Source organism: Excalfactoria chinensis, chromosome 8 (genome assembly GCF_039878825.1).
Source record: "Excalfactoria chinensis isolate bCotChi1 chromosome 8, bCotChi1.hap2, whole genome shotgun sequence".
In the NCBI taxonomy this organism is placed as follows: Eukaryota; Metazoa; Chordata; class Aves; order Galliformes; family Phasianidae; genus Excalfactoria; species Excalfactoria chinensis.
This window is the reverse complement of record NC_092832.1, coordinates 4624242-4638293: the sequence shown is the minus strand read 5'-3', so window position 1 is coordinate 4638293 and position 14052 is coordinate 4624242. Positions and strand designations below refer to the sequence as shown.

The window sequence follows — 14052 nt, the reverse complement described above, 5'->3', positions numbered from 1 at the left end:
AGAATTCTCTTATTCTTTCTTCCTAGGGCTCACCAGGGGAACGCGGAGCAGCAGGAACTGCTGGTCCAATTGGTCTACCAGGTCGTCCTGGACCTCAGGGTCCTCCAGGCCCTGCAGGGGAAAAGGGTGCTCCTGTAAGTAATCACAGAGACGCACAAAATTGTGACAGCACAGACTTTTCATTTTAGAGCGTTACTTTTTACCGCATGAGTATTTGCCTATTAAATGTATAAAATTAATTAAATAGTAAAGCATTTATTGCCATACCCTCTAACACGTAAGATGTGTTAAGCTTGTTATTATCCCAACAGTGAGAGAGTATAACAAGCAAGATGTTCGAATCAGTCTTTCATTGATATTTAGTATATAGACACTCTGCATTAAAGCACAGGTATATTTGTCCTCAGCTTCCATTATTACTTGGTATAAATTTCTGATATGTTTTCTAGAATTTATTGCTTCCTTCTGTGTTTTTTTACATGTTTTGTTGTACTCGTCCCTCATACATTATAATCATTTTATGCTGCTATTTTCATTTCTAACTTTGCTTCTTTTATAACACCTCTACAAGAGAGTATTTCTGGCAGTGCGAAACCATTTACAGTAATCTTAAGACATACACATTCATATGTATTCTTCTATGCAAATGGATTTAATATAGCTTGAAGAAAAAATCAGACAATTTAATTATTTACAAGTTCAGTTTTACAGACGTTCAGGTAATATCATTTCCCTTAGGTTCCTGAACTCAGGTATTCACACCGCAGAATATACTTTCCTGAAATGAAATTACGGTTTTGAACACTCTGAACGGCAAAGAAAAAGTAAAATAATCATCAGCAAAAAATTAATAATAATAAAAGAAAAAAACACTGAAAAAAAAACAAAAATCGAACAATGCCAGCAACTGTTGAGAGCAAAGGCTTTTGTTACTTGAAATTCATCATGAAATAAGTTATTTTTGAGATAAGGTTCTAGAAGATATGTATGAGTATCACAGCTGTAATCCTGCATGCACTCATAGGTCTGAGTTAGGACAAGATGTCATCAAGTTTTAACCTGGAATTAATTTACCCATTTAGTAATGCAGTTGCTACAGCGGCATGCCTAAGCATATATATATATATATATATAAATACATGTATATATATATGTATGTATGCATTTATTTTTTTAAAAGACTTGTAGTAATAAATACGATCTTTATATTTTCTATGATGATATTAAATATTAGTCAACCCATTCTCTAGGAGTTGTGAGAGACTGGAGGGGAGTGAGGAGCACAGCAGTGAATTCACTCCTGCTTCTTCTTGCATAGAAGAGCTAGTGCTGTCCTGCTGTCTTAGAACACCTTTGGGTGCAGTTGGGACTGTATTGCCATATAGCTAATATAATTACCTGCACTGAAAGCTTAATGTGATAACATGGAACACTTTCTTTTCCTCAAAACCAGGGTGAAAAAGGTCCTCAAGGTCCAGCTGGACGTGATGGAGTACAAGGTCCTGTAGGACTTCCTGGTCCTGCTGGTCCAAGTGGTTCTCCTGGAGAAGATGGTGACAAGGTGAATCTTTATAAATAGGCATTAGTACATCTCTGAGAAGGTCTGCAAGTACAGTTCTAGATGTAGCTTTCCTCACAATAAATACAGCAACTGAGCCACTCATCCCTTCCCCTATGGACTACCACTACATACTGCAAAAAAAAGAACCTTCCTGTTATCAGATGATTCAGATACAGATGCCATGACACACTTTGACTCGTGTTCCAGAGCTAGCATCCTGGCAAATGAATAAAGATCAAAGTGTGGCAAAATAAATCCAGGCAATGATGTCAAAATAGATTTTTGAGTATTTTAGAAAACTGATCTTTTGAATGAGAAGTTTGAAGGATTCTCAATAGTGTACAGTGATTCAGAATCACTAGTAATACATTGAGGGTGTCAGAAAAATATGTTTGCAGCAGAGATATTCTGTTAACTTTTGGCAGAGTTCAGGACACAGCAACTTTTAGGATCTGTACTAAATACAGCAGTGTTCTTTTAGTCAGCATGGGATAAAGGTAAAGACTTTGAGGTTTGTTTTTATAATGCATGAGAGTAATTTTCCCCATGAAGAGTATTTTCTGTGATTTAATTTAATTTTATTATTGTTATTATTGTATAAGATATGCTTTTCTGATATGTTTTCCTAGCAATTTGAATCATACTGAAATTCTGAAATATTGTACACTGCACTGAGAAAAAAGTATTCGATCACATACATTTAAGTCTGTAAATCACAGTACTTTTGTTACAAGACCATACCAGGGGTGACAAGAGTAACATCTCCTTTATTTAGATCTGAGTACCACACTTCAAAGCCAAGTCTTTGGGGCCCTTGCAGTATAACAGTCAATCGCTGGATTAAAATGACATACCACTGATTGATGCAGAATTGCCTACTTTAGGCCTTCATGCTTGAAACTGCAACATAAAACACAGAATAATCATATCAAATGGAACATTTAAAGCTACTGTGATATTGGAGTCAGCTAAGTGTGAAGGAGACCATTCTAAACAAGAACTTTAACTTTCAATTACAGGGTGAAATTGGTGAACCGGGTCAAAAAGGTAGTAAAGGTGACAAGGGAGAAAACGTGAGTAGCAAAGTCCTTTGCCCATTTCATTCTTCATAAATAAATGAATGTATTAATGCATAAATTATTCACTGTTTTGTTTTGTAAGCAAAAATTCAGTCTTCTGTTACACCAGTTTTCTGTTAGCAAAAGTCAGAACACAACACAGAATTAATCACAACTAAGCACACTTGCTATCTTGAAAACACTCTGCTTGTTATAGCTAACTGTATATGGAGCATCATAAAAGTAGATTACTTATGAAATCCACAGCAAATTTATGGCTTCCATAAAATCAAATGATATTTTGTAGGAAGAAGCATACAGCTTCAAGCAATTCAGTTTTATGATATTTCTATAGAAAACCTGTGATAAGATAAAATGTGAAGAAAATGACAAGGGTTTTCTACTTCAATTATTTATGTGAGAAAGAAAGTCTTCTGCAGTTTTCAGTGCTGAATATGTACTTTTCACAATCCTGTTGCATTAGATCATATCACAAGTGCTATAATAAACTACTTGCAATACCCTGTTTACACAAGGAATGTAATATATATACCAATGAGAGAGCACTTCTATTATAAAACCTATTTATCCATAAAACCTACATCTAACCAAGGTGCTTGGAAAATCCTGCTTCAGAACTAAAACTACTCTTGCATAATCTAAGCTGTTTTAGTTTTGATTAACTTGGTAAAAATAATTTATCAAATGAATGCATTTAAAATAATCATTTTCAAAATGATGGACTTCTTAGTTACCTGAAAATCTGCCTTAGTTTATTTATTGTTGCAGTAGCAAACCAGATGTGGAGTACAAAGATATATCTTCAGCTTTTCTTTGTCCCCCTGAAGAGATCCATTACATTACAGGCACTGCATAAATAGATAAATACAGGTTTTAAAGAGGAGTTTCAGAGGAAGGGTATGAAGCAAGTCATGGCCAAGTTGCACTTAAACTCTGCGCACACTCATATGCATCTTTCTGTTCTTACCTTTGACATGTTTCTTCATCAAGATGTTCATCAGAGAAATCAGAAAAAATACACACTGCAGTTTTGTATTTCAGACCATTATAGCTTTGCTAGTTATGCTGAGCGGTCACTGACTGTGACCACTGTTTCCATTCTGAATACTAATGTATTTGAACTTATTCCCACACAGCTGCTTTACAAATAAGGTGTCTGCAGTATAATCATTTGAGAATGTATCATGTACATTCTCAGTCTCAAGGTGTAAGGCACTTGTAAACACCACATGTTTTCCATGAAATACAGTATCCAGTGTTAGAGTCTGCTCATTTGAAGGCATGGATTTTACTCTGTTTGAAGTCCTATGTATTGAATCCTATTTGCTCTCAGTTGCACTCATTCAACCCTGACTGTTTCACAATTTATTTCAAACCTGCTTTTCTTTCAACATGCTGACGATGTATATAAGGCAGAGGAAAGGCTTTTTTAGTCACCTCTGAAAGATTCTGAAGAGGAAGTAAGTATGCAGTTCTGAAATGACTGGACATAAAGAGTAGATTGTTTACAGTACCTGCACACCCATCAAATCCTCGGTGGCTATTTAGTCTCATCACAGCAAGGACACTGAGCAAGGAAAAACTGCTCCCTCTTCCCTGTTTAAGAAGAACTTGAAATATTCTGAGTTCTCTTTTTGAATCTAACACAAATTTAAGTTTAACTGTACTATACATAACAAAATATACTGTTTGCATATCCTACTTATGGATTGTAGTCAACAAATCAGAACCTCCCTGCTACTACAGCTGCCTTTATCAACTGTCACTTCTTACAAGTTTCTCTCCATTTGCTCTGCAAAGCAATAGGAAAAGGAATCTGGATGTAACAAATAATTTTTAATTAGTTGATATCAAAGTACTTTCAAACAGTACATCACATCAAAATGAGTATTTTAATGAGATCAGAAACATGTAAGTTTTGTTCTGGGCCCTGTAAAGTGAAGGAAGAAGCAGAGGCATCGATGCCTGCAATGTGTAGAAGGGCGTTCCAATATTTTCTTGAAATTCATGCATGCTATTTCCCTTTCTCATGGCAATCCTTCCAAGCTACAGGAGCATTCCTAGGAGTCCTTTAATTTAGGTTTTTCACAATAGGGTCTTGAGAGTTTTACTTCTCATATTGCCATTATATGGGAAAAAAAGGCCATTAGAAAAGAGAAGAAATATTTTGTTTTAAATGTCCAGCTACCTAGAAAATAAGATGTTTAAAATACACATAGAATCCAAAGAAAGAAATAATTTGCAAGAATTAAGTTATTTTTTCTGCAAAGGGTGCAATATTTTATCAGTAGCCCTAGAAGGGTATCCAAACAAATTCAAGTGCACTTCTGCCCTGAATTAGACAGGCTAGAATTGAACCTGTGCAGAACGCAATGCTTTCTGAGCTCTACTCTTCATAAGTCTAATCTCTCTAGTTGGTAAAAAAGCCAGATTCAACCCAGCATACCATTTCAACAATCATAAACTTTTATCCTGAATTCCCTGATTCAAGTCTAAATTTCATCATTCTATCGCATCTGTGTAACAGACTGTTAAAATACGGAGGGTATTCCTTAGAAAGTTATTGTTCTGTAAGAAGACTAACTGATAAAATTAAGGAGCTCCTCTGAGATAAGTTTTTTTCCCATGCTCCAGAAAAGAGGAATAATATCAAAGAGAATGTGGCTTCCAGTGCTCAAAAAGAGCTTAGAATGTCGGTATTAGATGTCAAAACAAACTTTGTGCTATCACAATAAAATATTTACAATTTCATAACACGAATCCAGTCAACGCGTATTTCATTTACGGGTAAATTGTTAGGTAATGATTTAGTTCTCATTAAAAGGTCTGATAGTTTTAATTTTGAAGAAAAAAAAACAAAAACAAAAACAAAAACAAATATTAGCACTTTCAATGAATGCCAGTTTAAGGTTTATTATAGACATGCAAATCTGAGTTCTGAGAGCTGAACAAACTGCTTATCTGTAATGAATGGAAAAGACTTATGAATAACATTACATTCTCTATGGAGAAACATAAAAACAATCACGTTTGATCATGCAAATATATTTGCTATTTATCTCATTCCAGATGCCTCAGTCACTCACTTTTTCTTTTGAATGCTTGTTGCAGGGTCCTCCAGGTCCACCAGGTCTCCAGGGTCCTGTTGGTGCTCCTGGCATAGCTGTAAGTAGACCACATTCAGAGCAAATCACAATGTTGCTAAAATTCATTTGATACTTCAGAGTTCATAGAACTACATGGTAATTTGTGCTACTTAACTCAGGAACAGATTTTGGATCGCTACTAACAGTTGTGTCATTGTACCCTTAAATTCAGTTGTTCATTATAAATGAGGCTGCACAGCTATTAGTTATTAAAATTTCATTATTAAAAATGAAATATTATAAGAAGTGAACAGAGACCATCCCTTCCGACACCCTGTCTGATATTTTTTTGTATCACTTGGTATTAAAATCAGGTTGATATAAAAGCAGTTAAAAGAGATGCTCTCTTTAAAATTCACCTAGTACAAAGTTGTGGGTTTATTTTCCAACTTTTGAATTTTTCAGCAGTAAATATTGGTCAGACTGTGTACTACTCATATTTTACTAAATGTGTAGGTATTCAACAGCTACAATGTTTATGCAGTTCAGGTGTTCAGGGAAAATTCATGGGAGACTTGTATTGTTTTATCTATATTAAACCAGGATGCAGTCTGTTATTTCATTTGTTTAACAGATTTCATTCAGTCAGGTTGGTGTATACATTTCTAGTGACTAGACTTAGGGCTAATTCTGAGAAGTCTTCTAGTTGTTTGTCCAGTGATAACACAAGAGTTTCTTCTGTTTTCAGACCTGTGATGTTTTTGTTTCTTGCTCTTTCCAAATAGGGAGGTGATGGGGAGCCAGGCCCAAGAGGTCAGCAAGGAATGTTTGGGCAAAAGGGTGATGAAGGTCCTCGAGGCTTCCCTGGCCCTCCAGGCCCTATTGGCTTACAGGTAAATTCATGAACTGATTTTACCCTCTATTTATAAAGTGTTATTGAGAAATCAGGAGATTGTTTTATTCAGGAATGCAATTCTCATAGCAACAATGAGCTGCTGGGGATTAACAGCTTTCACTTTCATGAATTAATATATAATTACATATAGTATTATAAATAAAAAAATATATATTATTAATATATAATACATATAATATTCCATGGTAAGTACATTGCACTTCAATTAGATTGCAGCAATAGTACTTAAAGTGGATATTACATGAAAATAAATTTGTTTATAAAGGTAATAATGATGCATTTTGAATACTTATTAGCCGTGAATTTCCTTACTATATAAAATATTACTTCTAAAATTTTGTTTCTTTAAAAAAGGGGCTTCTAACAGAAAGAGTTGAAAATCAAGAGAATTTTCAAACCTATGAGCATATTTAAGTGATCTCATAATCACTTTGTGGCAATTTTACTTAAATACTAAAATATAAAATGACAAACAGCTACTTCTTGCCAAAAGGAACTGCTGCATCCATATTGCATGAAACACCATGCCATTAAATCAGTAAGAAATTTTCTGCATTACAATAAGTTTTCACTAAATGGCTTCTGAGAATTTTTGAAGACAGAAATATCAAGTAAATGTTTAATTGCCTTTGAAGTTTCATAAATACATCCTCTGCAAACTGTACAACATGTACTTTAATATTTATATTAACATTAGCAAAATCAGGGCCTGAGATTTTAACTTTTAAAACAAGCAAAGGTCTATATAAAAACAACAGCTGTGTTATTTGATGAGTGGATTATTTAACAGTAAATAGGCTTTCACAACAACCACAATTCACTGATATGTCAGCCACATTTTCACCACAGTAGACTACTGAAACTTATGTTATTTTAGGAAAGTTACACCTCTGAATTTTGACAAGCCTTTCTACGGTTCAGATTGTGTCAAAGTAGGAGGGCAGCTGACAAATAGGTACAGCTTTGATATGTTTATACTTCATAATTTTTATACAGTCTTGTAGCAAAGACAACAAATTACACTTTCCAATCTGGTAGTAAGAATTAGATATGTTAAAAACAGCAGAACACTGGAGATGAAACTTGGAACCAGATCTTAATGTAATATAAAGCACTGTAATGTTATTGACTCCAGATTCAGGGTACTCTGCATGATGCAGAAGCCATAATTCTATCCTACATTTAGGAATGCCCAGCTTAGGGGTGGTGTTGTTTCTAGCTTGGGTAACGTTATACTAGAATCAGTATTAGCATCATCTTCATTTTCCTTCTCTCGATGTTTGTTACTAGACAAACTTGGACTCTTTCTTTGTAAGAATGTTTGCATTAAAGCAGTGCAGTGCCTCTCAGCAGGATTCATTACCTCCACTGGACACCTTGCTAAGGCAGTTTTACAGCTTCCAGTACTGAGGTAGTTTAGATATTTTTGCATGCCACTTCACTGTGCTGCATCAATCATGTTTTGTTGACATTTATATGTCCTAAATCATATTATCCAAACACACACTTGGGGTTTGGATAACGATGGCAATGTTCCTGAATTCAGCCACCCTAGATAGCATTTATGTGTACGTTATTTTATTATTATTTTTTTGATTTTCTGTCTCATCTTGTTTAAACAGTTCAAGACTACATAATGCATTTGCTATAACATGAAAGACTCTCTTTATGTATTGACTTATTTATTGCAAATAAGTTTTGGTTTTTGTTCTTTTCCTTCCTCTCCCCCCCCCTTTATCTTCCCCCCACCCAAGTTTCACATGTGGATCTTACCTGTATTGTTTCATATCGATTTACATCTCATTATTTCAGGTAGTCTAATGACAGGTGTTTTTCTTTTCTTCCTTGTTTTTTAGGGGTTGCCTGGCCCACCAGGTGAGAAAGGTGAAAATGGTGATGTGGGCCCAATGGTGAGTTTTCTTCCCTGCTGGTCATTCTTGCAATAAATATTATCCGTGTATTACTGTCTTTTCTCAGAAGCTCACCATTTGATAAGCTACTCCTGAATTCTCTACCTGACCATAAACTTTTTCTTTTGTGTATTTTGAGCTACATCTAGGATTTATTTTGCATTCCTGAATCCATCTCCTCATCTTTAAAATCAAGATTTGCATAACATAAGAAAATACTTGGAAATAGCTATATGTGTCTGATGGGACAAGGCAAGAAGGGTTGGAAAAGAAGGAGAATAAGGAGAGATTACTGCACTGGAGAAATCAGAGTTGCTGTTCTGAAATAGGAAATTCAGGGCTTTGTTACCATACCATCAAGGATTAGTTGCACTTTTTCCACGGTGTTATAATTGCAGGCTAAAAGCTAGTAAACACTATTTTGCTATATTTACATTGTTTCTCCAGGTGACCTTGAGACTGAATTTGTTGAACTGTTATACTGCTGTGACAATGCTTTCTGGGCTGGTCCTGACTGGAATGAAAGCTGTCTACCTAACACACATGCATCCAATATTTGCCAGCCTTTTTTAATTGTTGCCCATCTGTAGTCATCATGGTGCAATACCATCGCATGGCGGTTACCAGGTAGATAAGGTACTCTGGGGCCCTTGCACAGTGGAAAGTGTATGTAGGTAAACATGCAGGGAAAACACAGTTCATGAAATCAGTCCTCATGAGTCCTAATCAGAACATTTTCAATTCAGGTACCACATAAATTGGGATCCCTTCTGAACTCATGCAATGGACAGCAGTTCAGCTGTTTATGTAGAACTCTGAAGACTAGAATTCCTCTAAAAGTTGAAGATTGTTTCTAACTGGCAAACATCAACAACACACATCTTATTTATCTTACCTTTTTTAAAAATATACCAAATTGTCTCTTTGATACAGGGTCCACCCGGTCCTCCAGGTCCAAGAGGTCCCCAAGGTCCTAATGGAGCCGACGTAAGAATCTGTTTTTCTCTTAACATTGTTTTTAAAATTCAGTAATAAGTAATATATTTGGGATAATTCTATTTGGAATTACTAACATCTTGTATCATCATAGGGTCCACAAGGTCCCCCAGGCTCAATTGGCTCTGTTGGAGGTATTGGGGAAAAGGTGAGAATATTGATAATATTATTTCTAGACAAAGAAGACATTGGAATAGGAATATACATTTTGTTTCTTCTTTGGTGCTACACAGACATATTACAGTGCCTTCAGTGACTTAATAATTATTAATAGTGATCAAGATATACTTATATATACTTATATATACTTATATTTCTAATGTCAGAATAACTGTGTTTGTTTCTTTTCTTTAACATTTTACATCACAAAAGTATTAAAGATTCAAGGAGAAGAGTTAGCCTTATCAGTGATCAGTAAGTCAGGCCGTGGTAATTTCCTTAGTTTCACAGTCTGATGTTTACAGAAACATGATTGGATTCAACAGTATATTTCATTTTATACAGCTGTACCTTAGAAGGGTTTATGGTATTCTATCTGGAATGTTAAGAATATAAGTTATTACCTAATTGTATCAGTGGTAGAGTAACATGTCAGATGTGAAAAAGAACTGAAATATCAATACATATTTATTTCTCATAGAAATATATGCAAGTCCAATAAAGTCAAAGACTAGAGTATGATTTATGGTGGTTGAAAACTTATTGTGAGAACATTACATCCAGGGCTGAAATTTGCTATTTTAAAAACAATCTTGTGTAATATAGTGTCCTGTTGAAGTCAGTAGGAACTTGGATGTAGGTTTCAATCACATCTTTAGTTGCTATTGTTTCACAATCAAATTATATTTCTGTCATTCTAATTACGTTCCAGTCATTCTGTAAAGACACTGACTTTACAACTTCTTACTCCTCCCCTCACTATTCTTCCATGTGATTTAGAATCCCCATTTGTGATAAGCAAACCACTAAATTTAATTTGAGAACAATTTGTATCACTGCTTGTCATTTTTATTTCCTCTTGCTTATTTCCCATATTGTCTGCATTCATATTGAGAAACTTCCCAGTATATTATTTTGGAGATTTTATTTCTTCTAATTACTTTCCTCCTTCTCAAATCTTAGGCTGTGACTGATATCTCTTCCTAGTTAGGATACCTTCCTTTTTAATTTCAGTTCCATTTAATGAGTTCTGCAAATTTAGATTATAAAATCTATTTCCCAACAATAAAGAGTTGTTTTATCAGGAGGAGGATTTTGTTTCTGTGAGTCATTCACATCACATGGTGTTCCCACAATGGGAAAACTGTTCAGGCTTTTAAACACAACATACCTTTTCTTCCTCTTCCCTCATGCTTTTCCTATTATGTCAGTATGCTTTGGCCTCTGCATCCCTTCCAGGAAAGACCTACACTGTAGATAATACAATGCATTGCTGATAGTAGAATGTGGAAAAATATTTTGGCATTCAGTGTCACTGTTGAGTAGTGAAACAGATTTCCTCATTTTCGTATTTGAATGATTGAACTAGAAGGAGATAATTTGATATTTGACAAATTACCAACAACCACAAGTTTTTCACTACCCAGTCAATTGCAAGGGGCTCTCATTTTTAGAAAATCAGTAGCCATGTTCCAGAAATTAACTGAAAGGTGATAGCTTTCCATCCACTATGTCTCTGTGCTTTCAATGGACAGCTTCCTAGAAATTGTAATAATTTCTAGAAAATAAATAAATATAAGACTTATAAAATAAATAAATAAAGACTTCCAAACTACTGTCCTGATACAAATCATTCTGCTCATATAATACAAGGGAACTTTTTAAAGCAAAACATGTCATGAAATGACATGATGCTTCGTAGCTGAGAGTTTCTGTTAAAGACATTGCTGCTGAAATTCTGTCAAGGACTGCATATGGAAAGAGTCACATCTTTATTATAAAGCCATATATGATTTTAAAGGATTAATGTCAGATTAAATTCTAACTGATCTCATTTTACACAAGTGACTCTTCCACACACACCCTTTGAGGAGAACATCCTGACATTTCCTTGCCCTTCTACTTTTGCTTTCTTCCACACTGCTGCTTATTGAGGTTTTACTGTGTAGTGAGCTCATGTGGGCTGCCTCCATCTGCCAGTTTCAACTTGTGTGCTATAGCAGGGATCCCTGAGATCCCAGGAGCACTGTGTTCTCCAGAGGTATTGACTGACTGTGTAGGTCAATAAGTCAGAAAAATAACAACTCTTCTCTCATTGCAAGATACCACAAAATGAAGATGAGTTTGCCAAGGGACAGGGTAAAGAGTCGCTTTCAAATCAAGTGTGAATCGTAAATTAAAATATCGCTTGTCAGGAAGGCAGAAATGAACTTACTCTCTGAGAAGCATAAAAGGGATTTATACTGCCAGGGGTGCTTCTCAGGCAAAACCTGGCACAATCAGGTGTGTCTTATGTCACTCAATTAGTCCTTCAATGGAGAGCCTCTACTGAAGGGCTGTACTGAATTTGGTCTACACTGTAGACTCCACTAGATAGGGCATCTCTACTATTTTGAATATCATCTTTAAAAATATGTATACATGTAGATATATATATATGTGTATATGTATATATGTATGTATATTAAATACAGATAGTTATATAGAGATATAAATAGATTTTGTATAGATTTTCTTTGTATGGTGTTCTTCTCAAAGCCATCTCATATATTAAATAATTTCCGTCACCAGTGAATACAGATCATATTCATTTGTGACCTCCGATGAAAGCTTTACTAACTTTATTCTATTATGTTATTCTATGTTTTTCTTTATATAATTATTTCTTTTAAGAGTAGCTCCAGCAATAATGTTTCCACTCTATTAGAGTTAATTTCAAATTAGTATTATCATATTCATAAGCATTTGCCTCCAAGCAACAGTATATATTATAATAGAGAGAAATATATATATATATATATATACACGCACACACAATATATTTGTACTTCTTTGGCTTTTCTGTGCCTAGAAAGGAAAAAAGACAAACAGGAAATATGCAATATATGGGATAATAAAGGGGAATATCTTCCAAAGCCTGAAGGGAAAGTTAGTCTCCCTGTCTCACTAGAAGCTTCATTTGAAAGACTGTTTCTAAAATTTCAAATTCCAGTTCTACAAAAAATGTATCCCAATTGCCTTCAAGTAGAGTCAGTAAGAGACAACTCCTGTAAGCTTTTACCATGAATAAGCATGCAAAATATATGTAATAATAGAAGCAAATTCATACAAATATTCTACCTAGTGACTCATCAGTTTATCCTCACACATCTATAGGGCGAACCTGGAGAAGCTGGTAACCCTGGACCTCCTGGGGAATCTGGAACATCTGTGAGTCTCTTGGTTTTGTCTTATTAATCTGTGTTACAGTAAACAAAGACGTAAGGTAGTGCTTACTTTAAGAAACATCTAATGAGATTACTCGTGCTATTGCGTTTAAATTTTCAGTGAAAAACATTCTTACTCTTTTAAAATGCAATTTGTTTCCTTATAACTATAGCCACAACTTATAGTAAGATGTGACAAAGCTGTGAAGACTTCCTAAAAGAGTACTAGCTTTGATATGCATATTTCTTCTCAATAGAAGAAATTCATTGATGCAAAATAGGTTCAGACTCACGTCTGGTTGCAGATGTTTGCACACAGACCTGAGGTTAAGAGGTTTTCCAGTCTGAGGCTGAGGGCCTAATTTCCCATTCATGTACCGACATTTAATGTGCAACAGCATTGCACAGATCTGAAAAACAGTTTTGCCACTGTAATCTTTCTTTAGCCATTCAAGTCGTTGGCAATATTTTTTTGTTCATGTGTCTTCTATAGGGTCCAAAAGGTGAAAGGGGAGAAAAAGGTGAGGCTGGTCCACCTGGAGCAGCTGGACCACCAGGTGCTAAAGGACCTCCAGGTGATGATGGGCCTAAGGGTAACCCAGTAAGTAAGCTTGATAATTTTAACACAAAGCACAGTGAAACACTGCTGAAGTTGTGCTACATATAGAACTATAGATTAAATTCTACATTTGAACTAAACTTATTAAATTCTTAACAAAATTTTTCTGATGGCTGTTACCTGCTTCTCTGTTGATGGCATCTTCCTTGTTTTTTTCCTGATTTAATTAGGGTCCGGTTGGTTTTCCTGGAGATCCTGGTCCCCCTGGAGAGCCTGGTCCAGCTGTAAGTATACTTGAAAAGCAGTTTTAGGTCCTGGACTTGGTTTGCATTCAATTGCACTTTCCCCCATCTCTTCTTGGTTTGGAAAGGAGGTCTTTCCTGTTAGTTATTGCTTCAGCAATTCATATATTTCTTAAATCCTACTTAAAAAAAATCAGAAATCTTTAAAAAGTTTTGACAATGAGGGTCTGTAGGAAAATTCTCTGAAAAAAAAAAAAAATTAGTGTTATTATATTCATATAAGAAACTAAGCTACTGAATTTATCTGAATTTTGTATCTTTTTTTTTTTATTTTCACA

The 14052-nt window shown here is 35.0% G+C and overlaps 1 protein-coding gene and 1 long non-coding RNA gene across 5 annotated transcripts in view; one reads left to right on the top strand and one right to left on the bottom strand.

Moving 5' to 3' along the window:
• COL11A1 (collagen type XI alpha 1 chain) overlaps positions 1-14052 on the top strand; it is a 120173-nt gene that overhangs the window by 84852 nt on the left and 21269 nt on the right. For 3 of the 4 annotated variants that reach the window (XM_072342935.1, XM_072342934.1, XM_072342932.1), the window contains 11 exons: positions 27-134; positions 1454-1561; positions 2581-2634; positions 5752-5805; positions 6512-6619; positions 8499-8552; positions 9486-9539; positions 9643-9696; positions 12864-12917; positions 13407-13514; positions 13703-13756. In XM_072342935.1, coding sequence (XP_072199036.1) covers positions 27-134; positions 1454-1561; positions 2581-2634; positions 5752-5805; positions 6512-6619; positions 8499-8552; positions 9486-9539; positions 9643-9696; positions 12864-12917; positions 13407-13514; positions 13703-13756 — 810 coding nt within the window. The remainder of the gene's footprint in view (positions 1-26; positions 135-1453; positions 1562-2580; positions 2635-5751; positions 5806-6511; positions 6620-8498; positions 8553-9485; positions 9540-9642; positions 9697-12863; positions 12918-13406; positions 13515-13702; positions 13757-14052) is intronic. The other variant, XM_072342933.1, reaches the window with a different exon arrangement.
• Positions 3375-13777, bottom strand: LOC140255388 (uncharacterized). The gene is made up of 5 exons (XR_011904472.1): positions 13653-13777; positions 10879-10958; positions 9448-9525; positions 5727-5803; positions 3375-3488 (listed from the first exon to the last, which is right to left on the bottom strand). It is a non-coding gene; the product is annotated as an uncharacterized lncRNA (long non-coding RNA).